Source organism: Euwallacea fornicatus, chromosome 24 (genome assembly GCF_040115645.1).
Source record: "Euwallacea fornicatus isolate EFF26 chromosome 24, ASM4011564v1, whole genome shotgun sequence".
Taxonomy (NCBI): Eukaryota; Metazoa; Arthropoda; class Insecta; order Coleoptera; family Curculionidae; genus Euwallacea; species Euwallacea fornicatus.
Genome location: NC_089564.1, coordinates 1,387,084 through 1,409,104, shown reverse-complemented (window position 1 = coordinate 1,409,104; position 22,021 = coordinate 1,387,084). Strand labels below are relative to the sequence as shown.

Here is a 22,021-nt window from a genome sequence, read left to right as displayed (position 1 = left end):
TTTCTTGCGATTCGTTACAAAGAGTATTTGTTCGTCTTTATGACAACACATTAACAATGAAGGTAAACAAAATGTGAGCAACTGAATAAGTAACATTTAAAATTAATAAGAGAATATATTTTCTCAAACAATAAATACAATACAATATAATACAATAGAAACATACCAATAAAAATTACCAAGCATTTCGCATAGCCGTCACAATTTACTTTGTAGACCCAAATTTATGACTGAGATCAACAAACTCTAATGGTAATAATCCAAAAAGTGATTATTCTATAGCACTTAACCAACACTGCTCACTCAGCCAATACTCGACTCAGTTGCTAGCAAAGATGGTAATGGGTAAAATAAAAATTTGATGGTGAAATTTAAAACTTTAGGGAACGCAATAAATTCCATGTTGTAGGTTGCCAAAAACGTAACTGAGGCAACTTTTATCATACACCTAGGCCTCATATGTTCTATACTGTTGCGATTTGGCTTCCAAATTTATGAAATCCTTGAAATGCAAATAATTATTCTTACAAAAAAACGCACTTATACTTAAATAGTTTTAAGTACCATTGTAATTGTTTCACATAAATATTTAAATATTAAAAATAAATCACATGTTGCATTATTTATATGTTGTAATACGTAATTGCAGTAGGTTTTTAGTTAAATGTTTAAAAAATTGAATTATTAGTTTTTACAAATTTATTTGAATAATTTAATAAACTTAAAATTTGTTATTGATGCACTGTTCGCTAATACGTAAGTTTGCGATATATTCTATACTAATAAAACTTCCTACTCATTGTGGAAATGCGCATTATTAAATTAATGTGGTATAGACGTATCTCACGATACAACGATATTTGATTTCACTTTACTAAATGTTGTAAAACATAATTAATTTTCCTTTAATTATCTGGATCGAATAGAAGGCTCCATCGCAAAAGTCGGAGACTTCAAAGTGGAAATGATACTCGCATAATAACACACCTATTTTCGATTTTTAATAGATTAGTAAAAAATTCAATAACGTCTGTTTGGCAAAAAAAATTTAGGATAAGCTTTTTAATACGAATATGAGTATTGACTATTATATGTACGACAAAATCGTACAGTTAGCTATAATGGAAATTTAGATTCAATCTCATTGATATGCCGCCTTGCAATAAACACTATGGTGTTAGAATTAGCAATTCAAAATATGGATAGTTAAACATGTCAAGTTACCCGCACAAATAGGCATTGCGCAGCTAGCTCAAACATAAGAACACTGACTTTTTATTTCAAATGGAACCGCGTGTATCTTTTCACTTAAACGTACAAACATTTTTTTTTTAGAAAAGAATAATTAGCTGTAAAATAAATTGTAATGGAGTTCTTTAAAAGATATTATGTTTTACAATTCAGTCACAATTATTTTTCTGTATCTCGGTAACAAACCACTTGAGGATTTTTTTACTCAAATTTACATTCTTTATCATAAGTTTGATTTTGGACGTTTAAACTAAGATATAGTGCAATGTATCTCTGATGTTAGCGCCAAAGAGGTAATTTCATGTTGTTATTATCGTAACAGAAGTGACCTTTTGTTCAAATTCCTTCTGTATTCAATTTGAGTTTCACATATTACCTAAAAAAAAAAAATTAATAAACCTTTAATAAAATAAAAATATTTTGGAGTCTTACCGACGACGTCAACGGGTGTTCTCTTCTATGCCCTTCAAAGAACATCTATTAACACTACCTAACAATTAATATGAAAAGACTTTAAATCTTTGGTGGTTAAAATATTATTAATAATTAATAAAAATTTAAGTTAATTAATTCCTATAAAAAGGATGGCCTGAAATAAGTTTTCATGTTTCAGAGACAAATGTCCTTTTTTGGTAATATCTCGCACGAAAAGACGGTCACAGGTAACAAATGTGGTCATAATATCTATTTTAAACCTTATTGGAAAACGTATCTACTAATCAATAAACAACTGAATGTTTCAAGTGAATTCTGAAACTTTTTGATTCAGTTCAAAAGTTTTGTCATCGAATCAATCGGGCGACCGTAAGGCAGATTTATCTGCAAATTTTCATTTTGTGTTTTATTACTTTCCTCATATTCATTGTACCTACTTCAACATAAATATAAATACATATTAATATAATCTAAAGGTCAAAAGCTTAGCCTTGATGTTGAAAATAATAACCCTTACAAAGAGAGCAGGGTATTCTTTTAAGATTTAATCCAGCAGAATGCTCATCACGCCTTTTCGTCTTTTCTGTCCACTCTGCATACTCAACAATTTTCTTTGTAATAAAAGTAACTAGATACTGCGAAAGTTCACGTAGAATAATAGGCATGAGATTCTCCCCAGAAAAACTCACTTTAACTACATAATCGAAAAATTTCACAGCCCGTTTCGCATACAGAGGATTTATTATTTCAAATAACGGATGATAATATTTCTTATCTTTAGTTTCTTTAAAGAGCAGATATTGAGCCTCCAAATCCTCAACCTTTTCACTGAAAAACGAAATTACTGCACCCAGAAACTCACCAAACTGCGTATTTTTTGGTATCACCACATCAATTTCGTCTACAAGGTGTCGAGATATTTTAGTAAAGATATAATGAATACTTTGCTGAGTGGCATTGATCACTTTGGTCATTGTATCCTCGTTACAGAACCTTAACATATTTATCGCCAAATCAATGAACTGGGTTGTATTTATTCCTGATATATCAGCCTTAATATCGCTCAGCACCCTATTTATAGCACTTTTAAAATTATCAAACTTGGATAACGATATTGGTTGTTCCGATGCTAGGTTTTGACCAAGAGTACTAAGATAAGTTTTAGTTTGCGACTTGTTTAAGCTAATAAACTTGTTCATATCTACTTCAAATCCACCAAAAGTGATTTTACCACCCTCAACAGAATATCTTACACCGGCTTTGTTTAAGGTCTTAGTGTTGCGTGTTAATGCTGCGAAAACTTCGTTCTTGTTAGGGATTTGTCTGATCGCTGCAATGACCTCCGCTTTTCCTCTAACTCCATCTCCCTGGGTTTTTATAGTTTCTTTTAATAGACGATTGAAGGTTTTCCTGAAATGTGAACTTATTGTAAATCTGTAAGGAAATTTGTGACTAAGAAAATTCATTAATAAGTTTACTTTGGCAAGATCTAGCGTTATTGATACTAAAAATTCAAGAGAGTAAACTAATAAATGACCTTATATTCGATTAGCTCAAATAATTACTCCAGTATTAAGTGTAAAATATTGCTAAGTTTCAGACAAGTGTCTAATATAATCAGGAGCGAATTTGGTTATCTATAAATTAGTCACTTTACAATAATCAATTGTGAGTGACAATAATTGTCATTCACAATGTTTAAAAGCCAATCCTACGCTAGTGATGCGATGAATGCATACAATAGTGAAAGCGAAAAATAGAACGAGAGTGGGAATAGCGGGGACTTTAATTAATATTGATTTTATAACCAATTTCTGAGCAATTTTTCTTCATGATGGAATCACTAATACTTCACTATGAATAACTTAAGAATAAATGAATAGTAAGAAAAACATTATCGGGAACTAGCAGAAACTAAAACTATAAGATGTCTATTTATGTTACGTACTAAATGAAATACTTACAGGTATTAAGTAATACTGTTAATTACATATTTATGAAGAGTTTTTAAGGAACTTTAGTGGATTAAATACATTAGGAATAAAAGTGTTTTTTGAAGTTGTTCCTACCTTCAGACCAGAACTGGATATTGATAGTTTTCGATTAGTAAAAGCATGTAAAATAAAGGGCGAAAATACAAAAGTACCCTCAACCGAGGTTAAACTGACATAAGGAAAGAAATTCTGTGCGGTGTTCATAGTTGTTTTCGGGATGTATGCCAAGTGCATTCGGTGAATAGGTTGAGCCATTCACAATTGTGATCACTGACGAAACGCTAATGATCTCCCAACGTTTCTCAAGGTAAACTCTACAATCTTTGTGGTCTTTTCTATATATATTGCGTAATATAGAAAAGAGAACACCCCGTAAAAATGGTTTTATTTTAATAATTCTTGATATGTATGTTTCTTACACTAAAACAAATACTTTTCTAAACAATTGAACAAATTTAATTGTTAAAAAAAATCAAAATTTGTGAGTCCTCCGCAGTATCTTATACATTACTGTACACGTCTAGGCATGGATCTAATGAGGTAATTGATGTCCTGTTGGGAGATCTCATTCCAGGCTTAGTGGACAGCGCGACATAGCGCCGTTAGGATTTGTACGGCATGGGGTAAATTATGCAACCTTTTAATTACAATATCCCATACATGTTCATTCGGTGAAAGATCGGGAGATTGAGGCAGCCAAGGTAGCAAATTGATTGCATTTTGTTAAAACAAGCTCATAGTGACTCTAGCCACATGTGGTCTTGCATTAGCCTCTGTGTTGTAAATTGAAGATCCCGTCTTTTACTCCGTTTTCTTCTTACTCTTATCCGACCATCATGCATACCCAAACAGAATCTGTATTCGTCACTAAACATCATATTATCCCATTTCAGATTCCAACGTATCCGTTCTCTGCATCACTGCAGTCGATTTTGACGATGATTTAAAGTGTAGCACAAGATGGGAATGGTAGGAAATCAGTCTAAAACTTCTTTTCCCACAATAAATGGATTGAATCCCAATGGGAAGTCCATACTCAGCAAACCACTGATCCGCCAGTGTCCTCGATGAGACGAACCTATCTCTTAGGGCTATAATTCGAAGGCGGCGATCTTGGCGTTCTGTAGTTCTATAGGATCGTCCAGTACTTTTCCTTCTGCCTGTTTGCTCTTTTTAAAACTACGCCTGACGATATCTCACTATAGTGTTTGCACTACGGTTCAATCAAGTGGCGATTTCCCTAAATGACATACGAGCTTCTCATAGACCTGCCAGTTGACCTCTCTCAAACTCGTTCAATTGATAAAAATTTCGCTGCATTCTGCGTCTAAGCATATTTGATTAATCTAAAAGCACTTTCTGAACAGACAACACATCAATAAATAATATTTTGCAGTTATATTGTTGACATTTTATTGCAATTTTTATAGTAAACAAAACTAAAATTCATGATAACTCGTAAATACGATGATAAATATGGCTGAAAGTTTAATCGTTTTTTGTGTCCCTATATACAAACATGCATACCAAAGATTATTTAAATTAAACTATTTTTACGGGGTGTTTTTTTTTATATGTCGTGTTTTTATATACATATAATATAATTGAAATACTCTCATCTATCTACAAAGGAGAATGACAGTGGCCAAGTTTGACACATGAGAGAGATTAGAAATTTAGCAAATGTTAAATTTAGTAGCTATATTATAATTTTCTACGTGTTTAACTGAATTAATTGAGTTAGAAATTAGCACATGATTAATGAAGTGCCAAATATGATCTCTGTAGAGAAAAAAATGCTTTACTATTGATTCAGAGAAGCAAATTTGCTCAACCCAATATCATAACATATTATATATCATATAAGTAACGTAATTATTGCATTAAGTTTTGAACACTTTACTTCCCAAATCTATCAATAATAAAATAATTCTTTCCCGTTTAAAAAAAAATTAGCGCTTATAACGTTGTTTCAACATATTTTTCAATTATAAATTAAAACGTTGTACTAAAATAATTACTTGAATTGTTTTATAAGGAAGTGTGTCTGCGTCTCTTCTAACGCAAATTACGAGACTGCTAGGTCAGCTAAATTCAGATTCACATTTAGACCGTATGAATATTTAAATACATAATAATATACCAACCTGTGTCTGTTACTCCTCAAAGAATCTTGATAATCCTGTAACACTTTGGTTTGTGTTTCATCAATAATAGTCTGCGCTCCTTTAAAGTTGTAAACTGCATGTCCAAAGAACAATACTGATGAACCTAATTGTAGAATGGTTAAAGTCGATGGGGCTTCTTTTTTACTGATCCATTGGTCAATAACCTCATAAGTTGAATTAACCAAACTAGCTCCTCCAGCACTTATAGTCAGTGCACCAATTGTGTTTACTGCATACGTTGCACTCTAAAGAGAAGGAATTATCTCAGATATGTTCCAAGTTCGAGTATTTACAATTTACTTTTCCTATGTTAATACCATTTTGCACACATTGGGTAAGAGTCATGGTAGCTCCCGCCCCAACAAACCCTAAAGATCCTGCCACGATGTTCAAATAAGCACCCCGAGCCTCGGAATTTGCAAAACTCATTGACTAAAAATTCACCATTCCCTATCTAATTTAATATAGCAAGAAACGACTAACTTCTTTATGTTTATTCTTATCAACCAAAGATTGGACACTTCTACCGATCGCCCAGACACCAGAAACAGCTCCGGCTACAGTAGCTCCAATCAGCACCGAAGGGGCTATTATAGGCATGGCTGCCATACTAGTCACAGTTGCAGTTATAAATATTGCTCCTGAAGCAAAGCCTGCTGTAGTACTTATAATGTCACCAACTTGGAGAAGCTTTGTGTCTAAGTGACAGGCTGGTGACAAATGTTTTTCTAGCAGCACTTCATTATCTATTACCTGATATCTGCAATGAAAAAACATGTATAGCACTCCCAGTATCGAACAATTCATTTAAACAAAACTTTTAACCAAGTAAAACGGATCAAATAATTTTAGACTATAATGTCAAAATTGAATATTGAAATCTAATAACTAGGATACGAGTACAAAAATTTAATATATTCTCCCATTGAAAATGGGTCAACATACTTTATAACATTTTACAAGAATAGTAACTGTTATACTCCCAGGAATTGAATCCTTGACAATTAAATACCTTGATCATCTCAATTACATCCTTTTGGTTAATTTACATCTTAATCCCGAAATTCAAAATTGCTTATGTTCTTTCGTTTCATCCTAAATAATCAATCCACCCATTTCAATTAATTTGAAAATTATAAGCTTCATTTCGACACACAAATGCTTACCTCCCGTCGAGAGGAACAACCATTTCACATTTTGGATATTTATTTTGCGTTAAGTAATCCTGCCAGTTTTCATACACTCGTCCCATGCTATCGATGAAAATTCTGCAACTGTTTCCACCACCCCGACACTTTCTCAAAATAAACACGGGAACAGGATTCATGTCTTCATTGGGTTTATAATCAGGAAAATTTTTAGCTCTGTTTAGTTTTTCTTCTGCCAGGGGTACCAGACAATTGAATATGAAAGCTATCTCTATGTGGTCTTTATACTCAGCAAACAACTCTAGGGAAAAAATATAGAATTACAATTAAGAAATCTTCTATAACATATTAAGAATTCTGCATACTTAGTTTATATATTAAACAAGATACTTACGACTTTGCTCTATAATTATACGAAACAATCGGTCAATTTCCTTTTCTTCAGATTCCGTATACCCAGTCTCCTTTTTCGGGGGTCCTTTTAAACCAAAACCAATTTTCTGCTTCAAATACTTATGCTCATCGAACTCAAAACTGTCATAATCCCGATCTCCCAACATATCAGCCCATATACTTTGCATTTTTTCCGCGTTCAGATTAATTGATTGCTTAGTTTCTTCTTCAAGCTTCCTCAACTCTCGTTCTTTTTCAATTTCGTTTTTAAAAACTTTCTCTACATTTTTTAAGCTTTTTATAAAATCTTTTAACGAAATCTTTCCCCGTAGGCATTGAAATACACTTATAGTGTCATTTACTGGAAGGATACATAAGGCAATAGCACCCTTATTTTGAACAATGTCGGATACTATGGTTAAATTAGCATAACGACTTAAGGCACGGTCTAAGGCATCGTGATATTCAGAGTCTTCTATGTTCCAACCCAATATCAAAAAACTTTTATTTAAAATGGTCATAAGTTCCTCATTTCGCAAATTATCGATGAACATTTGGGAAAATGGTTGACAGGAGTTGTGTAAGTAGAGTAATAGAATCTTCCTCTGAAAAAGTATTCAAACAATTTATATAGTTTAAATATTATTATTATTAGGTTTTTATTATTTGTGTAGGTACATCATACAAACGGGTGCATTTAAAATTTATTATTAAACAAACAACATTCATTTCCTATGTTACAGTGCGCTCATGGATCTTATTAACCCAGTAAGATTGAAAACTGCAATTATAAACAAAGACTAATAGAAGTAACTCTTGGGCAATTTTTACAACAAATAGGTACCGCCACTCAAAATCTAAATTGAAGCAAGAAACATTGATTGGTTATCTATTGTCGTAAATGCGTTAAAAAATCGGCTACAACTTAAAACATAGATTGAGATGAATTCATCATATTCATAAATGTGATGTGTGTGTATATGTGAGATAATATGAGACATATTTCCGATAAAAAATATGTTTCAAAATTGTTTATCCATTCTGTGAAATGAAGACAATAGCTATTTATATAATCAGATAAGAATTACATAGTTTTATGCAACGATATTTAGTACGATAAGCAAATCAATGAAATCCCTTTGAATCTCATAAATTTAACTCAGTACGTATTACGATTTCGCAATATAACAGGAGTTATCTAAAATGGCATTAACCAATAACATGATTATTATATTTAATATTTTCAGACTTGAACTGAATCGTTTGATTATAGATGTAACCACAACGGCCGGCGGGGTACAAGGGAGTACGATTTAATTTTTCAAGACGGATCAAAGCTTCATAGACGAAAATTTTGACAAATGGACAATGAAATTAATGAACGTCAAATTTGGTATTTAAAATAAAGTTTTATAGTTTAAAATCAGCCTCAATCTAATGAACTTTAAGTTGCATATATGGGAAAATCTTACCTTTACTCACAGGTTAAACGCAAAATTAACTGCAAGTAATACACACATACTTATGTATATTTTTTTCTAACTCTCATAAAAAGGATGCACTCAAGAAGCCATGAGACTTAAAGCTACCAAATGCAGTGGGTTGATACGTGAAAAATTTGCTCTACGTCAATCTACGACCCTATTTCTAGGCGATACGACTTTTAGCGTCTCTTCAATTTATGAAATTCGACTAAGGCATTTGCCTATTTACAACTCATTACAACGCAAAAGCCTAAAGATCTTTTGGGACTAAAGCTTTCAGAAATATAATTCTAAAAACCGAAATCCATAAAGCAATGAGTAAATTGTAGTAAAAGAAGTTGTCTTCAGAAGCAACCTACTTTTCAAATCGAAGCCAAACCGAGAACCAAATCCAGAAGAACTACTACTCAACTCAATATTTACGTCATTGTATTTCTCTAAAGCCGAAATACATATGAAAAACTTTTAAGGAATTAAGTATTAATCAATTATAACGTGCAAAGATAATGTGAATAGAAACAGTTAAAACAACGTCGGCTCATACATACTTACTTCCCGAGCTTTCTATGAAGAAAATACAAGATTAAAGGGGAACACAAATTAAGGCGAACAACGTAAGTTTTCCGTCATTACATTGAAGAAATTTATATCGAACCCCGAGAACACAATGTAGGATGAATTTTCCAATAGATTCATGAGAATATGTATATTTTTGTTCTTATTATTTTATCGCAGATTTCTCTTCCATCCAATTATTTTATGTTAAACCAATGTAATACAAAACCTATTTTGTTGTGTTATGTCAAATTTAGAGTTCCGCATTATATCACTAGTTTTTATTAAGCTATCCTACAATTTGTTAAGACCGACGCAGATAGCTTTCGATGGCCATATGACTCTTCAGAGCACGTACTTTTTGGATGCCCGAATTCGCCATAATTTCTGACATATCGCTTACAGAAACTTACCTCATCTAATTGCGGAGAACATATAGCCTGAATAGCGTCATCCAAACTACACGTTGCGAACGTAACTGCAATATGTGAAGGCAGTTTTTTTTTTAAACTTTCGACAGCTGCGATTTCTTGTTCTGAAACAAAACTTTTAACCATAGATTCGAACCCTGTCGTAATACTAAATTCCTTTGAAAAAATTAGCTAAATAATAATTTCGATAATTATTAATAATTCGTCCTGAATCGCTCACCGGCAAAATTAGTATGATTGGAACATTCTGAAGTGCCAATAAACTCGTCACTATCGATGCATTCTCTCTGCATATTTCTCAAATATTCCTTTATGATATTAAAGACAGAGTTATTTCTATTCAAAGCGAAAAATACAGTTATTCCAGAACCAGCGGGAAGTAAACATATCAATCCTCCTAATCTTCGGCAAATCCAATCAGGCAGAAATGACAATTCTGAATAAGGCCGAACTGCACGCAACAATGCGTCATGACGTGTGGAATCTTCCACATCCCAGCCAATCAGAACGCAAAATTCTTTTAAAATATACTTGATTTCTTCGTCGTGAATATGAGAAAGAAAATCTTGAGAGAACAAATCTTCGGAATTGTGTAGGTAAATCAATAATGCTTGCTTCTGCAAAAAATCATTAAAAGGTATATGTAAGTGCATTTATACAAATTAAAACGAACCTTATGCGTGGTATTACAAATGGAGGATATAGCATTTGAAAGACTACGTTCTTGAATTCTTATATTGGAAGGCAGCTTTTGTTTTAATGATGTTATAGCAGCAATTTCCATATCTAGGTACAAATAAGGACACTACCTCAAATAATTGCATGAAAATCCATCTATATATAATATCGAAACATTGGAACAAATCAGAACTACGTTCTCGTTCCTTAAATAAGAGTTTAGCAGAATACATACCAAAAATGTCCATTGAATCATCCTGTGTGATTCCTGATGTGGACGAGGTGCCGCCAATATCTTTGACTTCGAGGCAATTTATATCACTCTGGCAACATAATTGTAGAATAGTATCATCGCTTGAAGGTGTGTTGTCCCACCCTGTGATGTGCTGATTTTTCACTGGGATGTGCCATCTAACATCTATTTCTCTTTTCAGTTCCTCTGGAGGAAACAAGAATAACATTATGCAAGTACTCCGAAAATCCTGTAGGTATAACACGATGCCCAAGAAATTATTGCAATTTAAATTGAAAGATTGCACATTGAAGATAAACAAGTTATATAGGGAAAAAGAGACAATTTAATAGTGTATAGAATATTTCATTAAAATAGTATCCCCTTTATTTTAATTTAATTAAATGAAAATTTGTAGTATGAAAATTAGTATTTAACTAAACAGGGCTGAACAACAAAAATTCAATTTGAAATCGAGAACTTTCTGGCTTTTATAAGAGTCGTTGCACGTATTCGAGGACACACTGTATGCAGTTACTTCAAAATACGACAAATTATTCTTAACAGCCGTCGGACTCTACAAACACCCACAAAAATATGCATACTTGGTATATTGTCATATATGCAGTATGTTCCATAAATTTGTGCCAGTCAAGGCAGGAATATACCAAAAGTATAAATCGCATTAAAAAATAAGTTAGGCCATTTTGCCCTCACGTTAGTAACTTTTTATCCTTTAAAAAATCAATTAATAAATTTACAATAATCGGTTTTTGGTATCGACGTTCTCCAGAAGCTGATTTTAATGGATAATTGATTATTTTTAGCAATAGAAAATTTAAATCGCTTGGTTACGGCACAGGCTGGAAAAACTAGAGAATTAGTGATCAAAAATGTATTCGTATGCTTTTTTCGAAGGAGAAGTCACTTGTTGTCTTTTAGATTCGCCTCCGGGTCACTTTTTGAATGCCCAGCAATTTAAAGGCTTACTTTTGTAATAAACAGTGTACACAACATCTCAGAACAACCGTTCGAATACTCAGTGCTGGAAGGTAGAAAAATAAAGTGATTCGGTTAAACTTGGCTTATACAAAAATTATTTATTATCATTCTACAAGGGGTTCAAAAATTTTGCATAATTCTGTAAAATAGGAATAAATTTTGCAATTTTTGATTTTCGAGCTCGAAATTGCTTTAAAAGAGGTTCTCGCAGGCGATAAATTCATTTCGACCCCTGAAACTGCGTGCATTACCAGATAGGTCACGAAAACAATAAAATGTCACACGGGTACCATTTACTACATTTTTACTAACGTTCGTAATACCGATAGATAGTCTTAACTATACCAACAGTTTTTTTATTAGCAGGACAAGCAAATGGTGTTATACTTTCATGAATGCCTCGCGACACACTGATAGTTTGTGTTTATGTCCAAATTAATTCTAAAAGTAATCGTATTGGTAAAGATACCTGAAACTTTCTCTCAATAATAGACAATCAGATCATTGAACATTCAAACGACTTTATAATGCGCGAGAAGTCGTTCGCAACAATGGGAGGACAAAAGTTCCTACTGTAGACCAGAACGAGGAAAGCTTCGTCCACATACTGAAGGATCCAGACTTATCCTAAGGGAACACACGAGGGCCAGCAAATTATCAATTTGTAGGCTTCTACGTACAGAGAAGCTGTGTCCATACTACTTCGCAGGTGTTAAAAATTTGTTGCCAAAGACTTTTCACACCCAGAATTGGTTTCTGCAATTTATTATTCCAAAAGCACCATCGCGAGAAAAACACAACAAATGCAATGAACAACGCCTTAGTACTTTAATAAAATGTTATTCACCGACGACATAACATTTACACGGAGGCGTAATTTAATTACAAAAATAGTCGTCCGTAAAACAGAGAAAATTATTATTTTATAAAATAACATTAGTTTCGATGGATTGTTAATTAATGTGTGTTGCAGAATTGTATGAACAGTTTAACTTCCGGCAAAACTGAATGGGGAACGACACTTGAGCTTCTTGAGAAGCGATTTTCATCTAGTGTCGAAGGGTCTCCCTTCAGCCCCCAGACAAAGCTTTCTTTTATCCAACTGACGCTCCTGCTAATTACCCTATATATGCATGCAAAGCAGTTCTAAAACATGAATTTTCCACATCAACGTATCGGTTAGGGTAGTACACATCTGTGGCCCCCACGAAATTCCGACTTAAACCCATTAAATGTTTTTTTTTAAGTCACCGAAGTACAAATCCCTACCTAATAACTGAGCGGAGGTACAGGGTACTCGAGAAATGTAGGTAAAATCAACGATACCAAAACCCGATTTTTTTTTAATTATTTTAAAAATTTCCCACTTTGAATGTGCTCTAAAAATTCGATTGGTCCGTCTGATTTATCCAGAAGTTTAGTGATTCTACATTGGTGTAGCGGAATTATGATTTTTTAACAATTACTTATTTGATAAGATTCTATAAAACCGTCAAATATACAAACGTGATCATTGTGCGAATGGATAGAATCGAATATTCCTAAATTTGCTTATGACGGCTTTCATTTCATCAACAATAAAAATTAATTAGTTTCTAAGTACCTATGAGAAAACGGTAATAAAAACCTATAAGGAGATTATTTAGCGAAAAACCTAACACTATAAAATTACAAGCGTGGGCTTATCTCACGCCTCATACCTTGCAATACAATGTACTTCAAAATGTCCATTCTCTTCGCACAAGATGGGTGTCACACAACAAGGACACAACAATCGAATCATTATCTGGACAATTATGAAGGGAAATCATGTTTTTTTGAAAGTTTTATTTATGGTTCTGTATTACCAAATATTTGCATCTATTAAATAGAAAAAACAGCTCGTAGAACTGTTTCGGGATCAACGAACTGCTGAGAGGAAAATATTAAGATGTACTTGAGTATTCGTCATATCACTATAATACTGTTATTACCTATACACAAACAGAAGTGTTTTATCCTTTAGATAAAATATTTCTGAACATCCATGAAACAGAACGAAATAGAAACTTACGAATTTGTAAGGTTTTTAAATGTTTTAAGTGACGGGTAAAATGAAAATCTCTCTATTCCACTTTAAATAAAATTTTAGAAATTTTTTAATCAAATCTCTTACTTTATTTTAGTAACATAATTCTGATAACACACTTCTCATTATAACTAGCACACAGGAAGATAAATGTTTGATAATTCTTATTCTTACATTCTATCATTAATGGTTGAATACATTATTTGGACATGAGAATAACAGGAATTCAAATGCGTTTGGTATAATACAAAAATGTATCTTATCTTACATCTGTGCGATTCTCAGAAGGAAACAATTCATAGATAAAAAATATTTTACGGTTTCAATTCGTTCTTATTTTGTTATTTAAATCCATTATATGTCGTGCAAATAGAATCCTGCTACTCCCTAACAAAAAAGTAAATGAAGACGCGTTTGTACCGCATATATTTTCACTTTAACAGATTTAGCATAAATATTATTGATGTTCAACTAGATGTTACAAAATGTCCCTGTTTCGAGCAGTTAATAAAAACTTGGTCTTTGTTCGATTTTATAAAAACGGGTTCTCATGCCTTATTACACATATACTTACATCTTATAAAATAGATCTTACGCTACAATGTTAAGTAACCTGATGAGTGAAATGAACGGTTTGTATTTATCAAAAATACTTTAATTTCTAGATTACTGCTATCGTAACCCGTTTAAATTTACATTGGAGCATCGGTTTAACGAACAAAGTTCTCCTTATAGTCAGTCTGAGATTTAAAAACGATAATCGAAATATGCGGAAATTAAAAGTATTTAGCCACAGGCTCTGTGAAGTGACCTGTAAATGTGAAATCAAATTTCGATCAAGGTTACAAAATTAGCACAAAAGGTAATTGAAAATATCAACATTTCAGACAGAAGGGATTTAGAGTCCGAAGTTCGACGAGATTGGGGTCTGGATAATAGTTTCGAAATTGGCAACAACTTCGGGAGTGTCCCGTTTCTGGGAGTACCGTGTTACTAAACAAATAAGATTTTCAAATGCACAGAGTTTAAATGGATTACACAGAGATAGACAAAATCCAGCTTTACGATATAACTCAAACTTTTACTCAAATCAACAATTACCTCAATATTTCGTATGGTTCTGGCGGTATGAATTATTGAATCAAACGCTGCGTTTTAAGTACGATTTTCTCCGATTCTATCCAATTCTTCTAATGTACATTGTCCTTTTATACTGCAAAAAACTATTGCCGTGAAATTCATTTTTTGGGGCTGCTACGCGATAAAGCGTATCACATTATGTATGTTTTTTGACACTTTTTACCCTCATCACTGTGTATTTAAGAAAAGAACGCTCTTAAGTTGGTTTAAAAGTAATGAAGAGTGGGCCAAACTTATAATTTGATATACGGCATTAGCAATTCCGCGTTTTGCAAACTTTTTATGTGAGTCAGTATCAACTCCATCAAAAAATAACAAAGCGAATGCTTCAACGATAACCAGTTTTAGGTCTCAGTTCTAGTATCGACAACCCTTTAACGGATTACCTTCTGCTGTAGACGAAAAATAGAGATTGTTGGTTAGTAGCGATTAGATGAACTCTACGATTCAAGCTTTCTGCAAAACATAACTATTGATCAATATCGAGGTGCCTAATTAGATTTGGCTCCTTCCCCCTAGAATAATATTTACTTTATGTGTTCTAGAGATATTGTTAGTTTACAGTTTTCCTTAACAATACATTGATCACCCTCGTCACGTGCATGATACATTCGAATTTTCCTTTGTAGTGCTATGCATTAGACTGTCTCTACGCTCCCAGCCAATAGGTTTGGCAGTATAATTACAACGTTTTTGAACATGTATTGAATAAAAGTTACGACTCGTGCATTTGACGAATAATGTTCCTCCACATAAAAAAACGCATACCGCCAACTCCTCCAGTGTTGATCATAACAAATCGCCAAAAATAAAATTGCTTTCTTTGGAGAAAACAGTTTTAAAAAATAGCATTTTTTCATGAAATATTTCTTGCTTTTTTCATGTCTACGTACACACGCAAATTAGTTCGCTTCTGTTCGAACAACGACCGAACTCGCTTCCCAACTACTGTTTAATTAAATCGATACGAAATATTTTGTAACAAAATTTTTGCAATATGTACTCTAGAAATAACAAAAAAAAAAGATTCCTATTTCCTAGGCTGGAATTAAATTTAAATACTGCAAAGCAGGAACACTTGCTTGATTTCATTCAAATGAACCTGAGACTAACGGATAGACACCCTAAATTTTTATCTAAATTAATGCTTTTAAATCCACCAACCTGGACCCTTTATACAAAAATGAACAGTATTTTAATCAGTATTCATTTTATACATAAAGAACTTTATTTCTTTGAACAAAAATCGCAAATAACTCATCCCCTGCTCTGACAAAGGTGCATATATAATACGATAGTTTTATGCAGACTTCGAAAACTGCCATAATGTTAAATTTTTCATAATTTCCCTTGGTGTGAGTGAAAACCATTAAAACGTACATGTCTTTCTTTGGGGAAAAAATAATGTGTTTTGGAAAAAATCCTTAGTTTTTTTTGCATTTATATCACTAATCACATTCGTAATATAATAAATTTTGAAAATGTATATTCCAACGTCAAAATTTCACAAATTGAAGTCTAAAATCGTTAAAAATTGACGGAAAACATTGAATAGTTGCCAAGAATATCGTGTTAAATTAATTGTCCAACAAAATCCGAATTTTTCTAGCAATATTTTATTATATATATATATATAATTATATATATATAATTATATACTTTTTATAAAACAAGTAATGAATTACTTAAAACAAAGAAATAGTTCAAAAAAGTTTGTTGCGCGAGTTATAAAACAGCTAGGATGCACTTTCAAAATAAGTTATCTGAGATCATATGGACTGGACCCTATCCCCGTATTATGACGGAAAATCAAAATCCAGCCAACCGTAACTGGAAGACACTCTATGTACAGTCTAAGCAAAAGAAGAAGTGAAAAAGTAATATGCTAATTTCATCAATTTTATTTACATCTGAATATGACCGTAATTCAGGAATGTATTCAATTAGAGACATTTTATATCTGCATTCCGTGTTATTTTAAAAATGTTTAAAATAATACTTAATTTTTTGTTAAATATTTGGAATACATACCATACTTTAATATTTGTTGGAAAGAGAATTGTGAAATACTTGTGACCAGAAATACAATCTTCTGTGTAGAAGTGCTCAATCTTGTAAACGAAACCCGTAATCAATTTTTCAACCACCTTTCTATTAGCATTTAAAGGTATAGTGGTGTGTCAGTGATTTTGCGAGCTCAACTAAGCAAAAACAGTTATTTATACAATGGAAGTGCACCTTTATTGACGATAAGAATAATTGGGTTCACCGGCGAGCGACCTAAATTCTTTAAGCGTATAGGTAGGTTTAAGTCAGAAGCTTTATTAAAAAAACTAACAAATTTGGAACTCATTATGATTTAAAAAAAAATAAGAAGAATTACATTTCTAGACCATTTGATTCTTTACAATGTAATGGGTTTTACGACGTACTGTCAGTTACTTGGATAGTTGTAACAGTGGATTTAATTTTTTTGTAAACACTAATAAACAAAACGTTAATTGAAGTGTTGCTACGTACTGCACACAAAATAAATATGGAGACAAAATTACAGCACTAGATAGATAGGGAAAAACAATGAGAATTAGCTGCGTTCCCTCTAATGTCGTCATATCAATGCAATCGAAAAAGTCAAATGAATTTATTTAACCTATTAAAATGAATACGATATGGTTATTATCGATATGAAAATTTAACAATAAATGACTCTCCGGCGAAAAATTTTACATAAAAGTTCGAAGGTACTTCCAAAGCCATTTCGAAAATCTACCTGTTCTAACTGACGCTAGGTTTACTGTAAAAAAAATTAAAACATTATTATATCACTTTTACGTCTAAGACAGGCTCCCCAAATGATTCCACAAATATTGGTGATTAGTATAAAAGATAGAAATATCACAATAAATCTCAAAATTGTGGAATTGTATGGGAATTGACTATTCTCGACACAATGAGCGCCATGGCAGACACTGGTGTCTGCTTCAGGTTTGCTTCATATAACAAACCCTTCGTCTTTATGCAAATATTTTGTGCTAGGTCACACGGATTCAAACTGTAAGTGTAAAACTCAAAATAGTGTTACTGAAGTAGGTCATCTGCAATCAGACGTTTAATTGTAAACAATACATGCCTTAACCAGGTCCCTAAGTTTACGATTCATCATCTAATGTCATGTTTTTTTTAGTGATCAACTGTTATGTCTCTGTAAGTACCTAGGTTGGGCAAAAAACTTATCTTAGAGATCTATTCTTAGGGTAACTGCTAGAGCCCTGTAATTAACTTTGCGTTATTTCTATCGCATTACGAGGCCATAGCAAACACTTTAACTAAAAATGATGTAGTTTTCCATCACGCAAACTCGTGTCTAAGCGAATGAAAATTACTTTTTAAGGTGCTTACTTCAGCCCCTTCAACTCATCATTTATATCTGCAAACTTCGCTGCTTTGGTCTCTATTGAAAATTCTATCATAGGGATACTGCTGTATATTAGGCGATCCCTTGATAGAATTCTCAATATTATGTTCGGTCTGACACTGAAGGTATTAAATTTTTACTTCACAAAATACATGTCCAAACAGAAAATAAAGAAAAGACCTTTCAAACAAGATGCAGCTCGATCACTCTTCCGATTTGAAATTTTTAACATGAATGGTTATATATATAATTCGCATGTTAAAATATATAACGATTATTGAGACGTTAGTATCATGATTTTGATTTAACGTTAATCTCAACGGAATAGTATAGAGCGGCTCGTTTTAACTGTACACATTGAATACAAATAAGCTGCTCACAAAACACATTGATACAACTTTTTTCATCAATTTTAAGAGCCCACGTGTCGGAAATGCCTTAGCCAAAGTTTATAAATTAAAGAGATTTTTCTCAATTGATTCTAAAAAAAACTTCAATGCCATTTCTTTTAGAATTGAAGTTAGAGATTTATCGTGAATAAAAGCTATTTTTTCAGGTACACAGGGTAAAGAAAAATTCACTGCAAAATGGTTACATTTCAACTACTGCATTTGATAGCTAGAATGATTTTAAATGTTTCATTATCATGACATTTAATTATTTGGATTTATATCCCATAACATGATCTGTGACTTTCAATTTTTCAGTCTACAAAAAGATTGCAGGGTATTTTCAAAAATGTTTTATTTTCTTATAAATTTCTCAGCATACTGTGTATGATGTGTGTAATTGATACATATTTTGTTTAAAATTGAAATGCTGAACACATAAGAAAATATGAGAATAAGCAATAAATAAGAAAAAAGTATAATTTAAAACGTTTTCTTATTCTATTACCAGGAAAAACCAAACCCCAATATTACACATCACTCCAGAGTTAATACCCAAAAATTTCTAGAAATGCAATTCAATTTTAAATACCTTCTGTATGTTAGAATACACTTTTCAGAAGAAACTTGTTTCAGTTAACCTCTGCTACCACACCTTAAAAAAATCTTCAAAAAGTATAAAATTCTATTTAAAAAACTGCCCATTTACTGCTTGTTTTTTACATTAGCTAGATAAAAACAATTTACCTTTAAAATTTCATAACAAAAATGAATGTACCTTAATATTAGAGTAAAAAAACATAAGTACCTAACTCAATAACCTTGGCTATAATTGCTATAAATTAAATAGCTTTGCAGAAAGTAGTGTCTTTTAATTTGTAGTTATTCTTGTCCAGCAATTCAGGACACTACAAACCACTTTGCTAATAACAATCACAAAAGATTTGCTTAGCAGCATTTTCCAGTCATAAGGAATAGCAATTAAAGAAACTTGAATATTATATATGAACTTAACTGCTGAAATTGAAATTAAATTTTCTAACAGGACCCCTGTAATTTGTTGCACATCTCCCACTAACACAAGCTAAAAACTTGGTGGTTCTACATGGAATGTCCTATCTTCTGTATTGTGCAATTGTCAGTTTTCTAGTTCTACAGTGATAAACCTTTTTAACCTTTCCAAGTAAACAGGATACAACTCTATATCATTGTGACCTGCTCCTTCTACCCATAGTGGCTCCACTGCTTTGGGGCATTTTTCAAATATTGTCAGTCCATGAGAAAAGTCTATAACATCATCTTGAGTTCCATGAATAATTAACGTTGGAGAATTAACTTTTGGAATTTTATCAATACTTGGAAAGGCATCAAAGAACCATGTTCTCCTAGTATTAGGAAAGGCAACTTTCATTCCAGATACTAGGGGTGAATGTAGTATCACAGCTCCAACTTCATAGCGGGCAGCTAAATCAACAGTAGGGACAGTGCCAATGCTCTGACCATACAAAATTATATTTTCAGGGCTAATCCCAAATCTTGTTCGAAGAGCCTGCCATGCTGCATCAATATCAGCATAGAGATTCTTTTCAGAGGGCTTCCCTCCACTTACTCCATAACCAGAATAATCATAACTAAATATGTTACAGTTCATTCGGGTACCTAGACCATAATAGAAACTGCTCATTTGGCCAAGATCTACTGCATTGGCATGTGAAAAGAGTATTGTAAATCTAGCTGTACTACAGCATCTTACAAACAGACAAGCTATTTTATTCCCCCTAGTTGTTCGTGTATAAAAAGCATCTATGAGATCTTTCTCCCTATCACTAAATTGCCACTCTGCCCTTTCAGTAACAGCAAAACTGTACTTTCCATTCTCTTCAGATGCAAACTCATATGTTGGCTCTGGAGGCATAAATGCTAATTTTGCAGCAATTTTGCTAGGGCAAGGTGGGCAACAAAATAGGCAACAAAACTCACTAAAACTTAAACCGTTCATTTCTCATAACACTAGGTGATTGGTTTTCATAAACAAAAGTTTGGCAAAGACTTGCAAATGACAAAATCAAAACTTTGTCGTCCTGAGACTGCTTGCAACATTTTAAACAAGTAAAAGATTGACACTACATATTATACACTAATATGCAATTATTCATATGCATGTTTGTTGTTAATGAAAGGGGGAGAAAGCCTAGACCCTCAAACTATTTGAAAGCTGTTCCACTTAACAGACTGATGGTTTAATGTGTGAATCCCAAGACGATGGAGCAAATGTTTAGAGACTACTGGTGGACTAATGTTCTTTTCTGAAAATATAAAAACTAAACTTACCAACAGTATCATATTCAGAGAGAGTTATAACTGCTTCTTGATTCAAGCATGTAACAAACATTGTAACTTGGTTCCCTTCCATATTTGATTTCAATTTTCAGAATTTTCATTTAGAACGTCCACTTTCGCAAGTACTGAGCTTGAAACTAAACACAAAAACTGAATGAATTGTTACAGGATATAATTCCCCGAACGCATAAAGGTAAAACCCAAAAGTACTGATAAAGTTAATTACGATTCGCATATACAAATAATTGTGACTGGTTGCAGGAAACTTCTAGAACTAAATTTGATTTTTGACAGAATAGGTTTTGTGTGGACGGAAATCATGGAAGTATCATATGGGAGATCGTTGAATTCTGTTCAGAAAGGGAAATTCTGATAAAGCTTTCAAGTAGTTTTGCCTCCACAACAAAAGGTGATACAAATATTTATTTTTGATTATCCTAAAAATGTAGATGAAATTTATCTGGATGTGTATTATATTGCCATTGTTACAATCGTCCGTGGGGGTTAAGTTAAATTGTAGCTTACCTGCCAGAATATTAGCACACTTCCTAATCCAATTTTACTTAGCAATTCCTCAATTTAATTGCTTAATTTGCGACAATAAACCAAATAAAACTTCTGTTGTTGTTAAATTGGGTTGGGAAATTTGCTGAATTTGATATTGACAACTAATTATTTTTGAATTCTAAGGTTGGCCATGGGTGTCACTTGTCAACATTACGGTTAAAGTCATGTAAACAATGTGGATAGAATAAGAAGTTTAGCGAGAGTAAATGAAGTTCTAATTCGAACCATCAATAAAGCTGTTTCGAGTATCACATAACATTCTTTTCTTTGTATTTATCGATTAACGATTGATTTTTGATTTCATTTACTAGTCTTCACATCAATAATAATA

General features: G+C 32.6%; 2 protein-coding genes across 3 annotated transcripts; both read right to left on the bottom strand.

The window, feature by feature from the left end:
- Positions 1–95: 95 nt before the first annotated feature.
- On the bottom strand, positions 96–21,374 carry LOC136346819 (uncharacterized). Of its 2 annotated transcripts, XR_010733372.1 has the most exons (12): positions 21,115–21,374; positions 10,773–10,976; positions 10,533–10,645; positions 10,080–10,476; positions 9,842–9,963; positions 7,391–7,994; positions 7,015–7,297; positions 6,332–6,608; positions 6,149–6,280; positions 5,828–6,093; positions 1,684–3,096; positions 96–1,627 (listed from the first exon to the last, which is right to left on the bottom strand). XR_010733372.1 is itself a non-coding variant. In XM_066296276.1 (11 exons), exons 1-11 carry the CDS (start codon positions 21,194–21,196, stop codon positions 2,172–2,174), a joined length of 3,405 nt encoding a protein of 1,134 aa, XP_066152373.1. In that variant the 5' UTR covers positions 21,197–21,374; the 3' UTR covers positions 96–2,171. The 2 variants fall into 2 exon arrangements, 1 of the variants encoding a protein (XP_066152373.1); XM_066296276.1 differs by having other exon boundaries at positions 96–3,096.
- Positions 13,906–21,812, bottom strand: LOC136346820 (alpha/beta hydrolase domain-containing protein 17B). Its single transcript, XM_066296277.1, has 2 exons — positions 21,649–21,812; positions 13,906–21,089 (listed from the first exon to the last, which is right to left on the bottom strand). Exon 2 carries the CDS (start codon positions 20,780–20,782, stop codon positions 19,922–19,924), a length of 861 nt encoding a protein of 286 aa, XP_066152374.1. The 5' UTR covers positions 20,783–21,089; positions 21,649–21,812; the 3' UTR covers positions 13,906–19,921.
- Positions 21,813–22,021: the final 209 nt, after the last annotated feature.